Genomic DNA, 25,690 nt, shown 5'->3' on the forward strand with positions numbered 1-25,690 from the left:
CCAGTTGGGCTCTTCGTGGCTTACTTCCTGTGGGAAGTGTCATTGACAGAGATTATCAGGGGGAGGTCATAGTCCTTCTGATGAATCACACTGAGGAGGATGTAATGGTGCAGGCTGGGGATAGGATAGCACAATTGTTGATAATTCCTGTCAATTCCTCCTCTTTTACTCAAATTTCTGATTTTGTGGGAGTCACTGAGCGAGGTACACAGGGGTTTGGATCTACTGGGAGGGGTGTGGGTGGTCGGGTATGGCATCAGGACCCTGCACACCCAGGTCCTCCTCAACCTGCTGAAATTATAGCCCGAGGGGAGGACAATACTGTTACAGTAGTTCAGCCAGGACAACAGAGTTGGACGAATGTTCCTGCTGATCATTGTTATTTAAGGGAATAGGATTTATATGTGTTTCTCCATTTCTTTTTGTTTCAGGGCATACTGTTTCTCTGTTTGGGTTGGGAACTCGATGCCCGTACTCCCGGCGAGCGGGTGCTGGGAGTGACCTCGCGTGTCCACTATTGGTGGAGCAACAAAAATAACTCGACCTTACAGCAAGATAATTATACATGTCATACTGCATGTCCGGTATTGAACGTAACTGCTTCCCAAGCTGTGTTTCATAAAACTGAACAGCGCTTTGTAGTCGTTTCATCCAGTTTTGTGAATGTGACTATCCATAATGCTACGTCCTGGGTTATGTGCATCCAGCCTATGGGATTCCGGGACCAGATATGGAGACTATGGAATCGGACACGCAAAATGCAGTTCCTCCAAACTTGTAACAGCTCTATAGTAAATATTACTTTGAATCGAACTGCTGAATGGATTTTCACTAATGCTACACCAATTGCAAACCGTTTTACACCCTGGATGGACTTCTTGCATGTGTTGCTTGCTGTTAGTAATATGACTAATCCTGCTCCACTGTCACGCATTCCCACTACATGCAAAAATATGTCTATGCAGTATAGAAAGACAGTATTAACTTACAATGTTACATTTCCACACTTGCCTCGCTGTACTAGGATACGGCGAGCATGGTATGATACTATTTTGGGGGGTGCGGGAACTGGACTGGGAATTCTGAATACTGTAGATACAGATACTCTGTTTAGTAAACTACACTATCTAGGTAAGGACTTGCATACTGAACTGAATATTTTAGCCAATTGGTTACCTGCCATTCCAGGAACAGGACAATTAATGGTGCCTGCGATAGCAGACATTAATAATTTATTAGCCCAAACTTTTAAGTTTGAAAATTATACTGACATTACTTTGACAAAAGCATTGAATTATACTTGGTGTTCATTACAGACGTTGTACGCTTTGCATCAGCGGGACAGAGTCCAGATGGCTCTACAATTGGGGATGCATACCCAGTTGCAGACCCTTTTCGCTGGATATATTCCGGTTGATGAGTGGTTGTTCCCACATTCAGAGAGTACAGTCTGTACTGATCGATTCTGTACAGGGGTTTTATCTTCATATAAGATTTTCCATACTCATATAGTATGTAAGTATTATATATCTCCAGTATTAGTGAATGTTTCTGGTATCGTAACCTTTTGGGCCCCGCATATGAATGGGGAGTATATAACTGTATATAATGAGACATATAAATTGGATATGTGTAATGAGCAGGGAAATCGCATGATTTGTCCTTTCCAGCCACCACAATTTGAACCTTGCTTATCCCCACGTTTTGGGGAATGCACATTTACTGTTTTCCCTGCCAACTATGAGTTCTTTGTAGAAATTAGTCCACGGACATTATGTATTTCCACTGCTAATTCACAACTTTGTCAAATAATACCTTCCTGACCGATCTGTCAGGAGTCAGTTCCTGTTTTACTAGCATATCAGTATTTTGGTGGAAAGGACAAAAATATGTATTATATCCAGATTTATTTAATTCTGCTTTCATACAGTACAATTATACCTTCTTTACGGAGCCAATTTTAGCTGTAAATTATAGTAAGTTGACCCACATGTTGCATATATCCTCTCTTATTAATGAGTATATTCAAGGTGTGAATCACACCTTAAGAGTCATGCAAGTAGATGCTAAATTTGACAATCACACTGTTCGTATAGTGGCAGAAAATATTCGAAGTAAATTACATCATAATTGGTGGGATCCATTATTGGGACATTCTCCTAGTGCAGATGCTTTCCTAAAATGGATCACTCATCCTTTACTTGTAGTACTATTAGTTAGCATCCTGCTAGTGATTTGGAATTGTATTTTGACTTGTAAAATTTGGAAACGACCTACGGTGGTCCATAATACTATGTATACTTCTGTCTCCTCATAAGCAGAGAATATCAAGGGGTGGAATGTAATACATGGGATTGAAGGTCAGCTAGGGATGGAATGAGTGGAATGTTTTGGCTGTAATTATGTGTTGATATTCTCTGTTATGGGAAACAGGCTAGTTGTTTAAGGGATGCCAGCACCTTTGGGAAAGGCACCTTCAACCTGTGCAGGTCTGGGGGAGTTATTCTCTGTTATGGTGGTTGTTTAAGGGATGCCAGCACCTCTGGGAAAGGCACCTTCAACCTGTGCAGGTCTGGGGGAGTTATTCTCTGTTATAGTGGTTGTTTAAGGGATGCCAGCACATCTGGGAAAGGCACCTTCAACCTGTGCAGGTCTGGGGGAGTTATTCTCTGTTATGGGAAACAGGCTGGTTGTTTAAGGGATGCCAGCTTGTGCAAGTCTGGGAAAGGCACCTCTGTTTCACACTATAAAAGAGGCGAGAGCACCGGACTTGCTTTAGAAGCTTGCCTGAACGTAAGGGACGCCTGGTTCAGTGATGTCCCTGCAATCTCTGAGGAAGAGCTAGTGCTTCCCTGGTGGTCTTCCCAGATGCTGACTGAATTGCAGGTGCTGTAAGTATCTTGGTGTATGTGTTCACATATGTATCACCAATAAAAGCGATATACCGCATATTGTGTCTGGTGGCTTTTGTGTTGTCATAAGCACAGCGCCCCCTAGTGTTACAGCATGGTGGCAGACAGTGCATACAATGTTTAGTAACAATGTCCCTTTATTGGACTAATTTAATATATCTGGCCCTGGGAGTTAAAATATGCACTAAACATTTCTGTAAATTTTACTTTATTCACAAAACCACATTAATGTCTGATGAAACAAGCTAGTAACATTCTAATGCATGGGGCTAATAAAAAAAGCACACTAAAAATGTGCTTTAAAACCAGAGATAAGATGATTGCTAAGCTTAGCATATATTTTTACAGTGGCCTGGTACAGTAAAGTTACTACCATTTTTAAATTTAAAAAATTGGAGGTGCAGATCCAGTTCAGGATCTCCACGCCACAGAGCAGATCAGGGGTGGGCAACCACAGTCCTCGAGGGCCATGACCCAGTCAGGTTTTCAAGATGTCTACAATAAATATTCATGAGATCTATTTGCATACAATGGAAGCAGTACATGCAAATCAATCTCATACATATTCAAATCTTAAAAACTCTTGGTTTTGGCCATTGAGGGCTGTGGTTGCCCACCCCTGGATTGGACAATGTCACAACCCCCTCCTTAACACATCCTGATAAGCCCAGCAGCCCACTTATCCTAATCCCTAATGCACCACACTAATTTGCCCACCCCTTAATGAACTCCTATAGGGGGTAAAAGTCCCTACCTCAATATAACTAATGTATTACAGAGATTGACCAAGCTATACCTGATATAGATCATCGAAAGTGCAGTGCTCTGTTCGCCAATAGAAAACCGTTTGCTATAATTAAAAATTGCATAGTCATGCCCTCAGTGAAGAGAGTACCTGTGACCCTAGCTGATACAAGACAAAAGAATGTGGGTACTGTGAAAGGACTCCTGGTCATATTGACCCCTGCCTGAAGCCTAAATTCAGAAAAACCTCCAGACATTCCTGTGGTTTTTCAAGCCATAACTTAAAGGGCACAGCCAATCACCTTGTACAATGCTATCATATCATCAGAAACACTGCTGATATCAAAATGATATGAAAGGGCATTTGCCATGACAAGAGATGAATATTCTTACCTTACCACTTAACTCATCAACTCATCTTATCAACTGATCATCAGAGTGAGCACTGCCTGGGATGACCACTTGCTGTTCCAGCCATTCCCAAGAAGGAGGAAACTTACATCACCTACTCAGGTTGTGTAAGTCAAACTCTGTGATCACTTTTGGGTAATGAACAGGAAGTGTTTTATCACAGGGAGTGTGTGTGTTTTCTGACAAGTGTTCATTTCTGGCATTTAAAATGCTTTTCTTTTGAACTTTATTCCGAATTTTATTCTGTCACATTTTGAACTTTTATACATCTTTTGAATCCTAATTGTTTCTATTTTCATTCTTGTTTCCATTTCATTTATGCAAATAAATATTTCATTGATATTGAACGATTGTACACAAAATCATTCACACAGATGCCCCAATATACATGCTAAACCTCGTGGACCTACCTCCTAGAAACGCCACAAGATCATCCCGCAAATTTCTCAACCTGCACTTCCCCAGCTGTAAAGGACTAAAATACAAGCTGATGCATGCCACTACCTTCTCTTACATGAGCACGCAGTTATGGAATGCACTACCTACAGACCTGAAAACAATCAACGAAATAACCATCTTTCGTAAAGCCTTGAAGACATACTTCTTCAACAAAGCCTACAATGAGAACCGATAACCTCACTAATCCACCTCACCAACCTACTCAGTTATGAAAACCCACCTTCTATAACTACCCTAATCACTCCCTTCCTCTTCTCTCTTCCCTACTTAATCTCGGTACAATACTAACTGTATGTGATACCCTAGAATGACAATGTTATTAAAACTATATAAGCCACATTGAGCCTGCAAATAGGTGGGAAAATGTGGGATACAAATGCAATAAATAAATAAATAAATAAAGTAATGTGTATTTTTGGAACTTTTCATTATATATTTTGGGGGGTTAGAGAACAAGGTCTGCCGAATAGGTGGCATGGTTTTTATCATTATTCCAGAGTATGAAACAGTTATTGTACTGTCTGTCTTAACACACTGGGTGGTGAATTACTGGTACTACACCCACACTTATATATAGAGAAATTATTTAAAAACCTTTCCACCAATTTACTATGGCAAAAACAAAAATGAAATTAGGAAGGATCAGTTTGTATAACAAGATCAAGCTTCTTAATTCAATACATTTTAAACACTACCTTTTAACTACATCAATTTCCACTACATAATGTGTAAGAGGGACATCAGAATGAATGTGCAGGGATTATAGGCCCTCTTATAGCCGTAGCTATTACAAGTCCAGACCTCAAATCAATGTCTCAATCACTTTTACCCCCACTAATAAAGTGATACACAACCACAAAATGTGCAAACATTCATTAATTCCTCAAATTCTGCTCATTTAATCTTCAGATTATAGCATATGGAAAAATGAATGATAACCTAACAATTTATTTTTATAGACTACAATACCTTGCAGTTCAATGTGGATTACAAACAAGAAGCTGGACAAACTAAAAATATATAATATAAAAACACTAAAAAAAATCAGTTAAAATCAATACATTCAATTCCTAACAAATTTGAAACTAGCATATCACTTATCTTGCTTATAATTTCCTCAGCACTGAGCCATTCAAATCACTCGATGCCCACCAGCCTCATACATTACTAATAACTGAACAAACTGTTCAGGCAATGGTGTTTCAGTAGCCATACAAGCCTGCTTCTGGGGTGATATCCATAAGTACATAAGTACATAAGTAATGCCATACTAGGAAAAGACCAAGGGTCCATCGAGCCCAGCATCCTGTCCACGATAGCGGCCAATCCAGGCCAAGGGCACCTGGTAAGCTTCCCAAACGTACAAACATTCTATACAATCAAGCCATTGTGACATCACTAATGAGGTTGGCTCTTATTGGTGGAATGAGCCACTATGACATCACAATAGGTTAAATCACTGCTCTATGTAATAAAAGTGAGCCAAGTAGAGGACATAAGTACATAAGTAATGCCATACTAGGAAAAGACCAAGGGTCCATCGAGCCCAGCATCCTGTCCACGACAGCGGCCAATCCAGGCCAAGGGCACCTGGCAAGCTTCCCAAACGTACAAACATTCTATACATGTTATTCCTGGAATTGTAGATTTTTCCAAGTCCGTTTAGTAGCGGTTTATGGACTTGTCCTTTAGGAAACCATCCCACACAAAGCACATTGATTCACATCTTCTATTTTTTTTTAAGTAACAGCAAAGGCATGTCCATTATTCAACACTTTCAGCTCCTATAACCTAATCCACTCACTCCGCCCCCCCAAACCACTATCACATCAAACTGACTCCCTAAACACTTTTTTGGGGGTGGGAGGAAGTGAAGTGTGTTAAGGATTTAGAGGTGTTAATGAGGTACAACAGTGTGCTTGGAGGGGGTCAGATTATGACCCCTTAAATCTGATTATGTAGTGCACTGACTCTCAAACCTAGAAACATATGAGATCCACTAACGTACCCCTCTTCTCCCTCATCTCAATTACTTAACCCATTGACCCCTAGACTAACTGATCTACCCTAGTATATAACCTGACCCACTACTGATCCCCATGTATATCCCTAACCTATTAACGCACCTCACTGAGCCCCTCTCCCCCAGGAGATTGGTTAAGAAGTCAATCTAGTATGGTAGTGGGTTGGGGGATCAGTGGTTAAGTATAATAGATGGAGGTGAAATAAGTGGATGGCTGGGCTGAGTAGGGTGCATTGAGGAGGAAGGCTTAGTAGGTCTGGAGGCTAGATTAAGAGGTTGAGACATGTTCTACTCCCTGGCTCAAAGATACTATGGCAGATATGGCAGATGGTCTCTGGCTGAGGAGTTCCCTGCCAGAGAACCTCTGGTTCAAGGCTCCGGGGTATTTGATGTTCCTAATTAGGGATCTTCTGTCCAGGGGTGCTCAAGTTGGGGAGCCCAGGCCTGTAGATGGTTTATTAATTTATAATAATTTCTTTCTATTTAAGACAATAGAAATTAAAAAAATTAACTTCATTTCTAGGACTACAGATGAAGTGAAAACAGTGTTTGAATCATGACACACTTTCCTGAAATGAACTTGATTCGATATGCAGGTCTTTTTGTATCATTTGCATGGCGAGTGCTTTAAAACTAATGCACATTTTAGAGTTCTAAATTCTTCCTGCATCAGAAATCATTTTAGCGTTAAGTATGTACTACTACTACTACTATTTAGCATTTCTATAGCGCTACAAGGCGTACGCAGCACTGCACAAACATAGAAGAAAGACAGTCCCTGCTCAAAGAGCTTACAATCTAATAGACAAAAAATAAATAAAGTAAGCAAATCAAATCAATTAATGTGAACGGGAAGGAAGAGAGGAGGGTAGGTGGAGGCGAGTGGTTACAAGTGGTTACGAGTCAAAAGCAATGTTAAAGAGGTGGGCTTTCAGTCTAGATTTAAAGGTGGCCAAGGATGGGGCAAGACGTAGGGGCTCAGGAAGTTTATTCCAGGTGTAGAGTGCAGCGAGACAGAAGGCGCGAAGTCTGGAGTTGGCAGTAGTGGAGAAGGGAACAGATAAGAAGGATTTATCCATGGAGCGGAGTGCACGGGAAGGGGTGTAGGGAAGGACGAGTGTGGAGAGATACTGGGGAGCAGCAGAGTGAGTACATTTATAGGTTAGTAGAAGAAGTTTGAACAGGATGCGAAAACGGATAGGGAGCCAGTGAAGCGACTTGAGGAGAGGGGTAGTATGAGTAAAGCGACCCTGGCGGAAGACGAGACGGGCAGCAGAGTTTTGAACCGATTGGAGAGGGGAGAGGTGACTAAGTGGGAGGCCAGCAAGAAGCAGATTGCAGTAGTCTAAACGAGAGGTGACAAGGGTGTGGATGAGGGTTTTGGTAGAGTGCTCGGAAAGAAAGGGGCGGATTTTACGGATGTTGTAAAGAAAGAAACGACAGGTCTTGGCAATCTGCTGGATATGAGCAGAGAAGGAGAGAGAAGAGTCAAAGATGACCCCAAGGTTTTGAGCTGAGGAGACAGGGAAAATGAGAGAGCCATCAATAGAAATAGAAAACGGGGGGAGCGGGGAGGTGGGTTTGGGGGGGAAAATGAGAAGCTCGGTTTGTATGTGTGCTAAAACTGTACATAAGTACATAAGTGTTGCCATACTGGGACAGACCGAAGGTCCATCAAGCCCAGTATCCTGTTTCCAACAGTGGCCAATCCAGGTCACAAGTACCTGGCAATATCCCAAAACAGTGCAATATATTTTATGCTGCTTATCCTACAAGATGTGGATTTTCCCACATCTTGGGGAAAATCCACTGCTTATCCTACAAATAAGCAGTGGATTTTCCCCAAGTCCATTTTAATAATACCTTATGGACTTTTCCTTTAGGAAGCTATTCAAACCTTTTTAAAACCCCACTAAGCTAACTGCTTTTACCACATTTTCTGGCAATGAATTCCAGAGTTTAATTACATGTTGATTGAAGAAATATTTTCTCCGATTTGTTTTAAATTTACTACTTTGTAGCTTCATTGCATGCCCTCTAGTATTTTTGGAAAGAGTAAACAAGCGATTCACATTTACCCATTCTACTCCACTCATTATTTTATAGACCTCTATCATATCTCCCCTCAGCCATCTTTTCTCCAAGCTGAAGAGCCCTAGCCGTTTCAGCCTTTCCTCATAGGGAAGTTGTCCCATCCCCTTTATCATTTTTGTCGCCTTTCTCTATACCTTTTCTAATTCCACTATATCTTTTTTGAGATGCAGTAACCAGAATTGCACACAATATTCAAGGTGTAGTCGCACCATGAGAGTGATACAAAGGCATTATAACATCCTCATTTTTATTTTCCATTCCTTTCCTAATAATAACTAACATTCTATTTGCTTTCTTTGCCACCGCAGCACACTGAGCAGAGAGTTTCAAAGTATCGTCAACAATAATTCCTAGATCCTTTTCCTGGTCGGTGACTCCTAATGCGGAACCTTGCATCTCATAGCTATAGCTTGGGTTCCTCTTTCCCAAATGTATCAGTTTGCACTTGCTCACATTAAACACCATCTGCCATTTGGATGCCCAGTCTCCCAGTCTCGTAAGGTTGTCTTGCAATTTTTCACAATCCTCTTGCGATTTAACAACTTTGAATAACTTTGTGTCGTCAGCAAATTAAATTACCTCACTAGTTATTCCCATATCTAGATCTTTTATAAATATGTTAAAAAGTAGCGGTCCCAACACAGACCCCTATGGAGCCCCATTATTTACCCTTCTCCATTGAGAATACTGACCATTTAACCCTACTCTCTGTTTTCTATCCTTTAACCAGTTTTTAATCCACAATAGAACACTACCTCCTATCTCATGACTTTCCAATTTCCTCTGGAGTCTTTCATGAGGTACTTTGTCAAATGCCTTTTGAAACCAGATACACAATATTGACTGGCTCACCTTTATTCACATGTTTGTTCACCCCTTCAAAGAAATGAAGTAGATTAATGAGGCAAGATTTCCCTTCACTAAATCCATGTTGGCTTTGTCTCATTATTCTATGCTTTTGACTATGATCTGTAATTTTGTTCTTTATAATAGTCTATACCATTTTGCCTGGCATGGAAGTCAGGCTCACCAGTCTGTAATTTCCTGGATCACCTCTGGAACCCTTTTTGAAAATCAGCACTACACTGGCCACCCTCCAATCTTCCAGTACCTTGCTTGATTTTAAAGATAAATTACATATTACTAACAATAGTTCTGCAAGTTCATTTTTCAATTCTATCAATACTCTGGGATGTATACCATCTGTTCCTGGCGATTTGCTACTCTTCAATTTGTCCAATTGCCCCATTACATCTTCCAGGTTTACAGAGACTTGATTCAGTTTCTCTGGCACCAGAATCTCCCACATTTTCCTCAGTGAAGACCAAAGCAAAAAATTCATTTAATATCTCCGCTATGGCCTTGTTTTACCTGAGTGCCCATTTTACCCCTCGGTCATCTAGCGGTCCAACCGATTCTTTTGCCAGCTTCTTGCTTTTAATATTGTAAAGAGTATGTAGGAAAGGCCCCAAAGGAACCCTGGGATAGGCCAGAATACCCCCGTTATAGGCAGGCATTCCCCAGGAAAAAACTAGAAATAAAGAACTACAACTCCCAGCATGCCCCAAGGGAGACCAGGGATAAGAGAAACTATGTGCATTCCCAGGGGTCTCCAGAGGAGGGCCGCAGGGGAAGGAATAAGGCTGATTCTCCAACCTGGTGGAAGAGGTGGTGGAACAGGTGGGTGGAGAAAGAGGAGCCACCAAAGAGCTTTAATGAAAGAAAGGGTGAGCAGCTGGGAGAAGGGCGGGGCGAGGAGAATATGGATTGGGCTCCTGAGGAGAGAGAGGGAGAGAGTGAGCCTTGCCCTATGGAGTTGACTGAACCGGAGAACACCCTGGAAGAGCCGATGGACTTTTCAGCTCTGGCTCAGCGAAAGCCAAGGAAGTAGCGGGGCCAAGCCGGGTCATGCGGGAGGAGGTCAGGTAGGAGTATGACTGACCAAGAGGGTGGGACCCTAGGCTTTGAGCCCGCGCAAAGCCATTACTGTGTGTTTTTGAAAGCCTGGCTAAACTGAGCTGTGTTTTGAAAGCTTGGCTAAAATTGAACTGTGTTTTGAAAGCTTGGCTAAAATTGAACTGTGTTTTGAAAGCCTAGCTGGACTGAGCTGTGTTTGGAAACTTGGCTAAAATTGAACTGTGTTTTTGAAAGCCTAGCTGGACTGAGCTGTGTTTTTGAAGCTTGGCTAAAATTGAACTGTGTTTTTTGAAACCAGGGCTGAATTGCACCGCGTGTTTTTTTTTCTTTACTGCTACTCTCCATGGGACCGGGAGAGAAAGCAGCGGTTGAAGCCTGCACGGTGTAGCATGGGTTGTTTTGGAGACGCAATTGAGAGAAGGAGGGACGACCCTCCTCTTCAATAAAAAGCTTCATTATTTTTGGTTGTTTGAGAAAAAGGGGAGCCATACAGGAGTGTGTTTTTTTTTTGTTTTTGTTTGGGGAAGAGCTGCAACCCCAGGAGAAAAGAGGATCCACTTTACAATATACTTAAAAAAGTTTTTACTAAGCTTTTTTACATCCAATGCAATCTTCTTTTCAAAGTCTCTCTTTGCCTTCCTTTTTTTTTTTTAAATATCTTTATTGAATCAGAGAAATGCATACAACAGAGTGCTGCAAGAGCACTACAACAGAGCACAGTACAAATCATAGCAGAATACACACAAGAAAAAGTTAAACTCAAGAATCACATTCCAGTCTTCCTAGTTGCCAAGATTAGAGTCAGCTCCCCCCTCTGATTCATGGTTTATTGATTTAAGACCCCCACCTCCTTTACCCTCTCCCCCTTCCCCCCTCCTTCCACAGGGACACTCAGAGAGTAATATCCGCAACAGAAGTCTCTGACACATATAAAGAAACATATCTGCTCCTTATATCACGGTACTGATGGTGCCCCATTGAGGCAGAAAACTTAAGAGAAGTAAGCAGCCAGTTTGCCATTTCCCGCATAAAACCATGCCAGGCAACTATTGATGGAGGGCCCAGATCAGCCCAGGAATGCAGGATGCATTTTTTGATAAGGAGGGTCGCCAATACCACAAATTTGCACAGCACCTCTCCGAGACCCTTCTATAATAACTGAGCCGCACTACCCATCAGCACTACCGAGTAGGACCAATCAAATGTACAACACAAAGTATGCTCAATGATTCCCAGTGCTCTGGTCCAAAATGAGGACAGCGCCGGACACTCCATAAAGGAATGCAGGAAGGTTCCAGCACTCTCCTTGCATTTACATAATAACATAGAGGGGCATAATCGAACGGTGCCGGAGAAATACATGGCCGGCGATGTATTTTGGCGGCGCCGCAAACAGCTGGCCAGACCCCGTATTTTCAAAAAAGATGGCCGGCCATCTTTTGTTTCGACAATACGGTTCTGGCCAGCCAAATGCCTTGGATTTGGCCGGGGTTTGAGATAGACGGCTTCGTTTTTTAGCGATAATGGAAAGTTATGTCGGCCATCTCAAACCCCGGACAAATCCAAGGCATTTGGCCGTGGGAGGAGCCAGCATTTTTAGTGCACTGGCCCCCCCTGACATGCCAGGACACCAACCACCCACCCTAGGGGTCACTGCGGTGGACTTCAGAAAAGCTCCCTCGTGCATAGCTCCCTTACTTTGGGAGCTGAGCCCCCCCAATCCCACTACCCACAAATGTACTACACCCACTAAAATTGCTCCAGGGACCTGCATACAGCCTCTAGGACTTATTGCTGCTGTATAACTTTGGCACACCAGTTCACACCTGAAGACTAATCGCTCTGAAAAAGTCCTTTCTTGAAATAAGCAGGTTTACTCACAGTTAACTGCAGATCAGAGGTTGTGACCCACTGGCAAAGAGTCCCCTGGTACTAAGATTAGCAGTAGGTCAGAGCTGGCACAATGGTGTACAATGCCCTCTTTCAGCACCATTCAAGGTAAGAACTACGTTCTCTAACGTGGGTAACACAGGAAAGGGAACTAAAACTGGCTTACAAAAATGGCCACTACCGCATGGACTACAACAGGAAACAAAACAGGGCACACTCTGACCTGGTTGGCAGGGGGGAAAAGCACCATGGGAGTAGAGCCCAGTACCTTACACCCAACACAATGCATTGGTAATGTGACTCTGCAGGGCACCTAACAGAAAAGGTGTCACACTCACCCGAAGCCACATCGCAACCAGGGAAAGGCTGTCGGAGGATACAACACATTTTGCTGTCATGGAGGTGGGTACGGCATTTGAGGCTGGCATACAGGCTGGAAAAAAAGGTTTTTAGTTTTATTTTTTAGTTTGGAAGGGGGTTGGTGACCACTGGGGGAGTATGGGGAGGTCATCCCCCATTCCCTCCAGTGGTCATCTGGTCAGTTGGGGCATCTTTTTGAGGCTTGGTCGTGAAAATGAAAGGACCAAGTAAAGCCGGCGAAATACTGCTTAACGCCGCTTTTTTTTTTTCCATTATCGGCGAAAGCCGGCCATCTTGTAGCCACGCCCATGCCCGCCCATGTCCCACCTTCGCTAATCTACCGACACGCCCCCTTGAACTTTCGCCGGCAAAGCGACGGGAAAGTGGCGATGCTTTCCATTATACCGATTTCGCCGCTTTTACGAAATCGCCGGCCATCTCCCGATTTATGTCGGGAAATGGCCGGCGATCACTTTCGAAAATAAGCTGGATAGCAACATAGTAGATGACGGCAGAAAAAGACCTGCACGGCCCATCCAGTCTGCCCGACAAGATAAACTCATATGTGCTACTTTTTGTGTATACCTTACCTTGATTTGTATCTGCCATTTTCAGGGCACAGACCGTAGAAGTCTGCCCAGCACTAGCCCTGCCTCCCAACCACCAGCCCTGCCTCCCCCCACCGGCTCTGCCACCCAATCTCGGCTAAGTTTCTGAGGATCCATTCCTTCTGAACAGGGTTCCTTTATGTTTATCCCACGCATGTTTGAATTCCGTTACCGTTTTCATCTCCACCACCTCCCGCGGGAGGGCATTCCAAGTATCCACCACTCTCTCCGTGAAAAAATACTTCCTGACATTTTTCTTGAGTCATTTAACACACAGATCACTCTCCCACAGCCCCATGGCTTTCCTTCTCTGCTTGGTAATATGCACTCTATGTAGAACCCTGAACTGGATGTCCTGAAATGACGCATTAGGTGTTACTGTGCTAACGCTTTCAAATGCAGCTCCCAGCTGTGCCTCTGAAACACATTCCACAACATCCCGGCTCCATTCCCCAGCTAATTTCGTCAAATAATGGGCCTTGCTGGAGTCCCGAATAAACTGGTACCACTGGGAAAGTGTATTTAACTTGGGTGGCAGGTTTAGAAAAAACATGTCCGCTGGTTGGAAAACCATGGGCATCCTGCAACGACGCTCAAAGGTCAGAACATAGTCCCGCACCTGGAGGTGAATCAATTTTTCACTCATTCAAAAAGTACAAAGACCAGGGGACACTCAATGAAATTGCATGGAAATACTTTAAAAACAAATAGGAGGAAATATTTTTTCACTCAAAGAATAGTTAAGCTCTTGAACTCATTGCCGGAGGACGTGGTAATGGCAGTTAGCGTATCTGGGTTTGAAAAAGGTTTGGACAAGTTCCTGGAGGAAAAGTCCATGGTCTGTTATTGAGATGGACATGAAGGAAGCTACTGCCTGCCCTGGGATTGGTAACATGGAATGATGCTACTAATTGGGTTTCTGCCAGGTACTTTTGACCTGGATTGGCCACTGCAGGAATCAGGATACTGGGCTAGATGGACCATTGGTCTGACCTACTATGGCTATTCTTATGTTCTTATGACTTTAGATTTGGAAAATGTAGAAACAAGTTTGTTCCAGTTAATGCGTTATGTAATTTTGTGTTTTATCATCAAGAGAGGCAGCCCAACAGGATTTTTGCATCAGTGAGGAATGAATGTTTGTGCTGATCAATTTTATCTTGATCTACCACTGGCCACAGTGATGGCGAGAGGAGGGCAATCATGATTTCGGCATGAGAGCTGTATGGACTCAGAGTAGCAGTGCTGAGCCGCACAGTTGCTACCAATCACCTATTGTCACAGCAGGGCCTGTTACACATAGCTTTCAAAGCAGCTTTTCCTGCTCCCCAGATTACAGTGTGGTAGGGGATTGCCTAACTGGATTAAAGGTTATACCATACCTGGACATAGATGTGGCAGGTGGAGGAAGCAAGATGGGCAAGTTCACAGACAGTTTGCTCAGACACTCTGATAACAACAACAAAAAAAATCTCCTGGGATTTGTGCCAATTGAGAAGGAAGTATCTGAGATAAAGGAAGCTTAATATTATCAGCAGGAACCAGGAACCCATATGAAATGAAACTTCACACAATTTGAGAAGAATATGACCAGCAGTAATTCTCATTTTCTAGTATTAGACATTCATAAGTACATAAGTAATGCCACACTGGGAAAAGACCAAGGGTCCATCGAGCCCAGCATCCTGTCCACGACAGCGGCCAATCCAGGCCAAGGGCACCTGGCAAGCTTCCCAAACGTACAAACATTCTATACAATCAAGCCATTGTGACATCACTAATGAGGTTGGCTCTTATTGGTGGAATGAGCCACTATGACATCACAATAGGTTAAATCACTGCTCTAAGTAATAAAGGTGAGCCAAGTAGAGGACATAAGTACATAAGTAATGCCACACTGGGAAAAGACCAAGGGTCCATCGAGCCCAGCATCCTGTCCACGACAGCGGCCAATCCAGGCCAAGGGCACCTGGCAAGCTTCCCAAACGTACAAACATTCTATACATGTTATTAAGGTGAAGGGAACGGGACTTGATATACTGCCTTTCTGTGGGTTTTTTGCAACTACATTCAAAGCAGTTTACATATTATATATTTTTGTACCTGGGGCAATGGAGGGTAAAGTGACTTGGCCAGCGACACAAGGAGCTGCAGTGGGAATCAAATCCAGTTCCCCAGGATCAAAGTCCACTGCACTAACGACTAGGCTATTCCTCCACTCCTTACTCTTTGGGATTCCAGAATCTTGCTATTCTTTGGGGTTCTACATGAAATGTTGCTACTCTTTCAGATTGTGCATGGAATCTTTTTAATGGAACTTGATATACTGCCATTTCTGGGGTTTTTTGCAACTACATTCAAAGCAGTTTACATATTATATATTTTTGTACCTGGGGCAATGGAGGGTAAAGTGACTTGGCCAGCGACACAAGGAGCTGCAGTGGGAATCAAATCCAGTTCCCCAGGATCAAAGTCCACTGCACTAACGACTAGGCTATTCCTCCACTCCTTACTCTTTGGGATTCCAGAATCTCAGTGGCGTAGGAAGGGGGTGTGGTGGGGCGGTCCGCCCCAGGTGCACGCCGCTGGGGGGTGTCGGCGCCTCGCTGGTTCCTTGCTCTCTTGCTCTATCAGTAACAAGGATCCAACAACCCAGAGTTACTCTGTCAAGAGGCAGAACCAGAGACAAAATCCTTCCCACAGAGTTTCCCTTTTATAACCTCTGAGCTCCTTCCAGGTCTTCTAGTCACTCCCCTAATGACCTGCTACCCAGGGCTCACTCTATCATGATGCCTAAACAACCATGGGTTATAATGACTGAACCACAGCCTCTGCTCTCACTAGACATGTGGCAGAATCTAATTCATAAAATATCATGAAACAGCATAACACAGTTTCAGTGTTTTCCAAATGGGCAACCTCTGGCCCAAGGGTCAAACGTAGCCATCAGATTTCTGAATGTGGCCATCCAGCAAGCACACTGATTTGAACTTTTTTTAACCATTTGCTCAATGGGTACATCAACACTGCATGAGCAACATCGGATTTTGTTCAACTCAACATGAGATGTGGTAAGATGCTATTGGCAATATTGCCACCTTGTGACATTTAAGGCAACGCAGATGAAGTTGCTTGTGATACTGTTCTTATGTTAAGTAAGACTGTAGATGACAAGGATAGACCATAAAAGAAGCAACCTAACATAATATTTGCCTTTCTTTGGTGCCTGCCTCTGAAAGGCTACAATGTATACCAGTTGCACTCCCTCAGTTGAGTCATCAATTTTCCCAAATGTCGCTGGACTCCCTCGCAATCTCTGGAGTACTTGGGAGTGATCTTCGACACGCACCTCCAGTTTCAGTTCATGCCCTTTGGGCTACTGACAACCCCAAGAACCTTCTCCAAGGTCATGGTTTTGGTTGCCGCTTATCTGACGAAGGAAGGCATACAGGTCCATCCTTACTTGGACTACTGGCTGATTCAGATGCCTTCTTACTTGGACAGCGAGCAGGCAACGGGGAAAGTGATCAACTTGTTGCAGTCCCTCAGTTGGGTCATCAATTTTCCCAAATGTCGCTGGACTCCCTCGCAATCTCTGGAGTATTGGGAGTGATCTTTTATACGCAAGAAGGGACAGTGTCCCTTTTACAGGATCGCAGGCTCCATCTCCAGAGTCAACTACAGAACATTATTTGCCAACAGGTATGGGACTACGTGTTTTGAGCTCCATGGCGGCCATGATAGAAGTCATGCCATGAACCAGGAACCACATGCGCCCGCTCCAGTTATCTCTGCTAAGTCGTTGGTCCCATGTTTCGGAGGATTACCTAATTCGTCTTCCATGGATATCGTCAACTTGAGCCACCATGCGTTGGTAGCTGGATGCGACCAATCTGGCCAAAGGTCTGCCCCTGGGAACACCGGCTTGCTGGTGGTGACTACGGATGCCACCCTTTCGGGCAGGGGGGCACACTGCATGGGACGGACAACTCAGGGCACTTTGTCCCAGGTAGAGGCCTCCTGGTCCATCAATCATCTGGAGCTTCATGTGATTCGATTGGCACTCTGGTACTTTCTCCCTTTGATCCAGGGCCATTCGGTTTGAGTCTTATGCGACGTGACATCAGTTGCACATGCAACAGGCAGGGGGCACCAGAAGTGCTCCTCTAGCAGGGGAAGTGGACCTTCTATGCATGCATGAGGTTGTCCTGTTTGGTTGTTTTGCATTGCACCTGGCATTTGATTTCTTCCCCTCCCCAAAAAAAAATAATATGAAGAAGTTGAATTCAATGTCTGTAGCTTCTGGCGCCTGCATGGCCTTTGCAGAGACAGGAGAGGAATTATCTGTTTCTTCCACTGCTTTGGTATCAACAATACTGAGGTTCTGGCAGCTGCACGTGACCATATATACCAAACCTCTGAAGTTCTCTCTATCTCCACCTGCTGGTAGAGGGACATAACCCACAAGCCTCTGGATTGATCTGTTGGGACTAATGGAAAGAAAATTATGAGGTAAGGACTAATTTTACCTTGAAGCAGCATTTGTTACAGCATGCAGCTTAGTGCTTCTGGAACAGTGATTGACCGCTTTCTGTGGGAATTGAATGGATGATGATTGACTTGCATGTATTTATTGATGGTCTGTTTGGCAACTATGAATGATAATATTGTATAGTTAAAGTTTTATGTAATTGTTTTGTATGTTTGTTTGTAATCCGCCCAGGATAAGGGTGGAATATAAATTTTAAAAAATGAAATGATATTGTATGATTTTTTGTTCTAGTATTATGTATGTTTATTTGTACTTTGCTCTGGATTAAAAAAAACAAAAAGAAAAATTTTTTCCTCTTTCACCCACAGTGGTGTCTGTCATTTACATCTCCAGTTTCCATCTTCATCTATACTTCCCGAAGCACAGTACTCTGATTGCTCCCTACTCTTCATGAAGAACAACTATTCTGACTTGGTTCTCTTGTAACAAGTATTGAAATTTGGATTTCGTAGCTCTTGGTATGCTGGACAACCAGTATGAAATGTGCCAGCATCTGATATGCAAACAATATATAGTTATCACCAAGGGCAAAGAAACATTTTTTTGTTTGGAGGGGGCCAACCCCCCCCCCCCCCCAACAATCTCTTGCCCTGTCACCAAGCTCTCTAATTGCTGATGATATGTCGGACAAAATATTGGTGGGGCCATCTAAAACTAAACATGACCAAGATTGAGTTTCTTATCTTTCTCCCTAAACTACTACTACTACTACTTAACATTTCTAAAGCGCTACTAGGGTTACGCAGCGCTGTACAATTTAACATAAAAGGACAGTCCCTGCTCAAAGAGCTTACAATCTAAAGGACAAATGTACAGTCAGTCAAGTAGGGGCAGTTAAATTGGGGCAGTCTAGATTTCCTGAAAGGTATAAAGGTTAGGTGCCACCTCTCCTCTTCCCCCATTCTCTATCTCTGTGGATAACACTCTCATCATCCCTCTCATCAGCTCGTAACCTTGGGGTCATCTTTGACTCCTCTCCAGTGGCGATCCTAGCCAGCATGACACCCGGGGCGGATCGCCGATGCGCCCCCCCTGGGTGCAGCGCGACCCCCCCTGGTGAAATGACACCTCTCCCCCCCCCCCGGCGAAATGACACCTGCCACTGGGGGGGGGGGGGGGTGCCGCGGCGCGCGCCTGTCAGCTGAGTTCGCTAACTTCGCTGCAGCTCCCTCTGCCCCGGCCGGAACAGGAAGTAACCTGTTCCGGGACAGAGCACAGAGGGAGCTGCAGCGAAGTTAGTGAACTTAGCTGACAGGCGCGTGCCACGGCACCCCCCAGCGGCATGCACCCGGGGCAGACCGCCCCCACCGCCCCCCCCTTGGTACGCCACTGCTCCTCTCTCTCTTTCTTGGCACATATCCAACAGACTGCTAAAACCTGTCGTTTCTTTCTCAATAATATCACCAAAATTTGTCCTTTCCTTTCTGAGCACACTACCAAAACCCTTTTCCACACTCTTGCTTAGACTACTGCAACTTGCTTCTCACAGGTCTCCCACTAAGCCACCTCTCTCCCCTTCAATCTGTTTAAAATTCTGATGCATGACTTATATTCTGCCAGTGTCACTATGCTCATATTAGCTCTCTCCTCAAGTCACTTCATTGGCTCCATATCCATTTCCACATACAGTTCAAACTCCTCTTATTGACTTACATGTGCATTCACTCTGCAGCTCCTCAGTACCTCTCCACTCTTATCTCTCTGTACACTCCTCCCTGGGAACTCCATTCATTGGGTCAATATCTCTGTACCCTTCTCTTCCACTGCCAACTCCAGAGTCCATTCCTTTTAACTTGCTGCACCATACGTCTGGAATAGACTTACTGAGCCAGTACATCAAGGTCCATCTCTGGCCATCTTCAATTCTAGGCTAAAAGCCCACCTTTTTTTATGCTGATTTTAACTCCTAACCCCTATTCACTTGTTCAGTACTCATGTCTGTTTTATCATTCCCACCTTAAGTAATTCCCTTATCCCTTGTTTGTCTGTCCTAATTAGATTGTAAGCTCTGTTGAATAGGGACTGTCTCTTCATGTTCAAGTGTACAGTGCTGCGTACGTCTAGTAGTGCTATAGAAATGATAAGTAGTAGTAGTAGTTTTCAAAATTAATTGGATATTATTATTACTGTGCTGGTTGGCTGACTTCAATCCTTGCCATTAACATCATTGGAGGGCTTTTTTGATATGGCATCCAAGTCGGACTTTGGCCGTTTTGCACTAAAAGTCCCAAATGATCATTTTTGAAACCGCAAAACGTCTATTTTTTTTTTTCAAAAATACCGTATGTAACAAGCTTTTGTGCTCCGTGTATTTATCTTTTAAGACCATTTTCGAAAAAATAAAAAAATGTACATGTGAAAAACGTAGAAGGTCAAGACATTAGAATGTAGGAGGAACCACCATTTTTAGTAGACTGGTCCCTGAGACATCCCAGGAGATCAGTGGGGCACTCTAGGGGCACTGCAGTGGACTTCATATAAATGCTCCCAAGTACACATCTCACTACTGCTCCCTTGTCTGCTGAGCCATCAAAAACTCACCCAAAACCCACTGCCCCAACTGTACATCACTATAATAACTCCTATGTGTGAAGGGGTCACATATATGTGGGTACAGTAGGTTTCTGGTGAGTTTTGAAGGGCTCACAGTTTCTACCAGAAGTCTAACAGACTGCACTGACCACTACACTACTCCAGTGACCTGCATGCTGCTCTAATAGACCTGGCTATAACATCTGAGGCTGTCACAGAGGCTAGTAAGTAATATTTTTATTCACCATTTTAGGGGGTGGGAGGGGGTCAGTGATCATTGGGGGGAGTAAGGGGGGGCCATCCCTGATTCCCTCCAGTGGTCATCTGGTCATTTAGGGCACCTTTCTGTGCCTTACTCGTTATAAAAACAGGTCTAGACCAAACCGTTTAGATTTTCGCCCTGGGTGTTTTAAATTTGTTTCATTATGACTGTAAAATGTCCAAGTATTAGGCATGCCCTAAGCCCACCTTTGAAATGTCCCTGACATGCCTCCTTGTAATTTGGATGCATTGCAGACGAATTGCAAAGATGGACATTTGCAAAACAGGTTTCGAAAATACCGATTTGGATGTTTTGAGAAGAATTTTGTCCAAATTTCTCTTTCAAAAATGAACCCCATAGTTACCTGGCAGTGTCCTCTTGCATTCCCAATTATCCTTCTCAGTTCAGATTTCTCAACTTTGCAAGTCCAGTTTTTTTACTCTCAGACAGCTAGGAATACTTTGACGGTATTTGGACCACGATTCCTTACATGCTTTGATCCTTTCCTTATTCACCTCCAAGCCAGACTATTGCAATATAGTCTACTTGGGCTGCAACCATATCCAATTAAAACAGATCCAAAAACACTGCTATGAGACTTCTGTGTAATGCCCATTGTACCGAACATATTTCTCCACTCTTTAAATCTCATTATTAGCTTCTTGTAGAACATATTAATTTTAAACTTCTTCTTCTTGCTTTCAGAGCCCTCCATATTGGCTTACCACTTTCTCTCTCATTTCTCACTATCCCTTTTTGCCACCCTCGTATGCTCCTTAATGACCATCGTCTTGTCCTCCCAAACCCAAAACAAGCCATCCAAGAATCAACCAGACGACAGGCATTTTTCTTTTCAGAACTAGCCTTTTGGAACTCCTTCAGAGCTGAAACATCCCTGAAAATCTTTGTCACTTCTTAAATCTTGGCTCTTCCAACAAGTCTTTAACTCTACTTAATTGACATTGCTCTTGGTCCCTTCACTGCGACCTAAGACCAAGTCCTTGTTGTCTCTAATCTATCGTCTCATCTTTATTGCTTCTTTTGAATGCATGGTCTTTTTCTTTACTATCAATAAATTGTAGTTCTTTTTCTATATGTTCTATGTTATTAACTTTTATTGTAAACCGCTGGAAATGGCGGTATAGCATGTCTCAATAAATAAATAAATATGAAATAAATATACCACCTAGCATACAGTATATTTCCTCAGGTTCTAGATGTAAATGATAAATTACTTCATAAAGCATTAATTTATGCAAGCAGTGCAGGACTTATGCACAGCACTGTATTTCTAGAGTTGTATATATTGTTATTAGTATATCTGTTTTAAGTTCTTTATAGGTTTTATAATACATTGTGTTTTATACACGCTGTGCACTTTTAGAGCAGTTATGATTTATATGTTATAGTATCTATATGTTGTGATATTATTTATCTCTCTATATAAAAAGCAACACCAATGTTCTATGAAGCCTCCAGCCGGAAGTGTGAAGGGGGCGAGATATCCGGTTTCCCTATGAGTGTCTGCCCCGCCCTCTCTGTAACACAGTCCGTGAAGGAAAACAGCAGAGCACGAAATCAAATCGCTGGCTCTGTAACAGTGAAGGACTCAGAGGGGGGAGGGGAGAGAGGCCAGAGGGCAGGGACACACACACTCCCACATGCACACAGAAGAAAACATTGCTAGCCCCCGTTTCATTTGCATCAGAAACGGGGCTTTTTTACTAGTTTGATACATTTATATTTTATTGATTTACTTTTTGAACAGTATTTTTAGCTCCTGAGGCAGCCCAGCAATGGTGAAACTTGGCCGAGTCAGGCGTACATATGTTTCCCCCTCCAGTGCTGTTGTTTGCTTGCTCAATAAAGTCTACCTTGGACTACCTTGGTTTGCATTTTGGTCTGCTCACCTGTTTGACTTTGTGGAGTGAGTGCCTGGCTTTTTCTGCAGTCCCCCAAACAGATTTACCCAAACAACTTGACCTACCATAAGCAAACATAAGCAACCCATCCATTTACCGGTTCATCTTATCATTAACGACGACTTAGAAATGACCTCCTACCAACCTTCTTACCCTCCATACTCTTCCCCTACCTCTTCTTTATCGCTCTACGTCCTTACCTATCCCTATCCTTTCTCTCATACCTCTTTTATCCCATTTACCCCTTGTTCATTTGTCCTACCTCATACTTCCTTTGTTGATTCTAATACTACAGATTGTATTCCCTTGTTACTATGTAAGCCGCATTGAGCCTGCGATGAGTAGGAAAGCGCGGGATACAAATGTAATAAATAAATAATATAGTGTCTTTCTATGGTTACAATCAAGGCAGTTTATATATTAAATACAAATACTTATTTTGTACCTAGGGCAATAGAGGGTTGAGGGGCCCTTATACAAAGCCACGGGAGGGCTAATGCTTCGGTAGCGCGTGCCATATCAGCACTACTGCCGAGATAGCGTTTGCCGGTTTGTAATTCCAAGTTTGCCGTGTGCAAAATCTCGCAGCAGAAAATATTTTTCTATTTTCTACCCGGGAGCATTCCCGGCGGTAATTGGCTACGTGACCACATTGGCGCATGCTGTATGGCTACTTTGTGGGTAGTGCTTGAGCCCTTACTGCTAAGTCAATGGTTGGTGGTGAGGGCTCAGGCCATAAATAGGCATGTGCTAGCTTTAATTTTTGCGCACACCCATTTCCCGGCCCAATAAAAAATGACCTTTTCTTCAGCCGCGGTAAAAAGTGGCCCAGTGCACGTCCAAAAGACGCGCCCACACTACCGCAGGCCACGTTTTACCACAGCTTTGTAAAAGGACCCCTAAGTGACTTCTCAGATACAAACTGAGATGTTCCATAGTGTGCTGTGTTCACAGCAGATACAAAGTATGGACCTCATTGTGTAAAAGAACAACAATCTGAGAAGTCCAAAAATGTTCCTCTACAAAACAGGCACCCAGAACCAGCCTCAATAACACAAAAATGTTAAAGAGGTTATAAATATACCACCTCTGGGAATATCTATACATAGTACAGGTAGTTATATTTCTGTATACCATGGCAGAAGTGTAGGCAGGTTGAAGGCGCAGGGGGAGTGGAGAGTGGACCTCCGATGGCGCCGGTGTGCATTTTAAATGCGACAGATCATGTGAAAAATAGACACCGTTGGAAGTCCGTTTGGGGAAGCGGCTGCTCCCCTGGAGACCCACCTAGCTAGGTTTCTGTACCATGGGCAAGTTCATAAAAGATCTTTTCAACACGTACAATCATTTACATAAGGAAAAAACAATACAAATCTTCCTACAAGAATGACAAGTTCACATGGGCATGAAATAGAGGCTGAGAGACTCAGAAATGAAGAGAAAACAAGATAGCTTAAGCTGAGGAGATGCCCTGCGATTCCGGCTTGCTGTCCTGCTCACCTGGAGATGCTCATTAGAATGGATGGGCACTTCATTATGGACGCTGGGCAGGGGGCTGGAGTATGGATTCTCTGCCATAGAGGGAAAACAGAGATGCTCTGGGTAACACAGATGAGATTGCGATGTCACAGGACGATGGGTGAATATATCTGCAAACAAGATAAACACAGGAATTAGATGACTCTAAGGTTTTGTAGAGTTGCAAGTAACATGATATGCTGATCAAGACTTCACTGTAAGTCAGAACTCCCAGTAACAGCTTTTCAGAAACATTTTAATACTGATACAATGCTTGTTTTATCACAATGCTGTCACATTCTTTCTGATGCAATTATATAAGTGCACAATTTATTGCTTTTTTGTTTTATTTCATTTTTATTCTTTCCAACCTAATGGAAGTTGGAAAGAATTATACAAAAGTGGGTTGAGAATGTCTGAGTCTATCTGGGGGCAAAATAACTCTCTGAAAATTGAATGGAATGGGACACAGCGCTTTAACACTATTCAACTGACCAGGAGTCATTCCTGGCTAGTTAAATATTTTTGAATATTGGGGGTATATGTTTCATCTTTGCTTAAATTTTATTGGATTTCAAGTTTTTATTGACATTTGATATACTATTCATCAAACATTTTCTTCTGGGCGGTTTGCAATATTCAATTGAGAAAGCATCTTGTGTTGACATTGTAAGTAGCATATACTATGCCATATTATGTCTTGTATTTTGAAAACACTTTTTTTAGTGCTGTAATTGTCTATTGTCTATGTCTGGCTTATTCTTGAGAGGACAACACCTTCAAAAAGGCAGTAAATAAATCCTAATAACTAAAAATAAATAATACATTGAAATGTTGTTCCATCTGTCTATTCTTTGAAGATTGTGATGTCTATTTCCCTTTAACCTCATGTAGAAGGGCATAAACGAAAGGGACACCCAAGTTTTGTTGAGGACGCCTCACAAAATGTCCCGATGAAGGGGCGGGGAAACCCATATTATCGAAACAAGATGGACGTCCATCTTTCATTTCGATAATATGATCGGGGACTCCCAAATCTTGAAATTTTGGTCGTCCTTAGAGATGGTCGTCCCTAGACTTGGTCATTTCTGATTTTCGGCGATAATAGAAACCAAGGACGCCCATCTCAGAAATGACCAAATGCAAGACCTTTGGTCATGGGAAGAGCCAGCATTTGTAGTGCACTGGTCCCCCTGACATGCCAGGACACCAACCGGGCACCCTAGGGGGCACTGCAGTGGACTTCATAAAATGCTCCCAGGAACATAGCTCCCTTACCTTGTATGCTAAAACCCACTACCCACAACTGTACACCACCACCATAGCCCTTACGGGTGAAGGGGGGCACCTAGATGTGGGTACAGTGGGTTTCTGGTGGGTTTTGGAGGGCTTGCTGTTTCCTCCACAAATGTAACAGGTAGGGAGAGGGATGGGCCTGGGTCCACCTGCCTGAAGTGCACTGCAGTACCCACTAAACCTGCTCCAG

General features: G+C 43.2%; 1 protein-coding gene across 1 annotated transcript in view; it reads right to left on the reverse strand.

Annotated features, from left to right (window-relative positions):
* The window catches only part of MLXIPL (MLX interacting protein like), a 389,368-nt gene that overhangs the window by 93,142 nt on the left and 270,536 nt on the right, over positions 1–25,690 (reverse strand). The window contains exon 8 of the mRNA XM_030185603.1: positions 24,187–24,335. Within this exon, the coding sequence (XP_030041463.1) occupies positions 24,187–24,335 (149 nt within the window). The remainder of the gene's footprint in view (positions 1–24,186; positions 24,336–25,690) is intronic.

Source organism: Microcaecilia unicolor, chromosome 13, assembly GCF_901765095.1.
Source record: "Microcaecilia unicolor chromosome 13, aMicUni1.1, whole genome shotgun sequence".
Classification (NCBI taxonomy): Eukaryota; Metazoa; Chordata; class Amphibia; order Gymnophiona; family Siphonopidae; genus Microcaecilia; species Microcaecilia unicolor.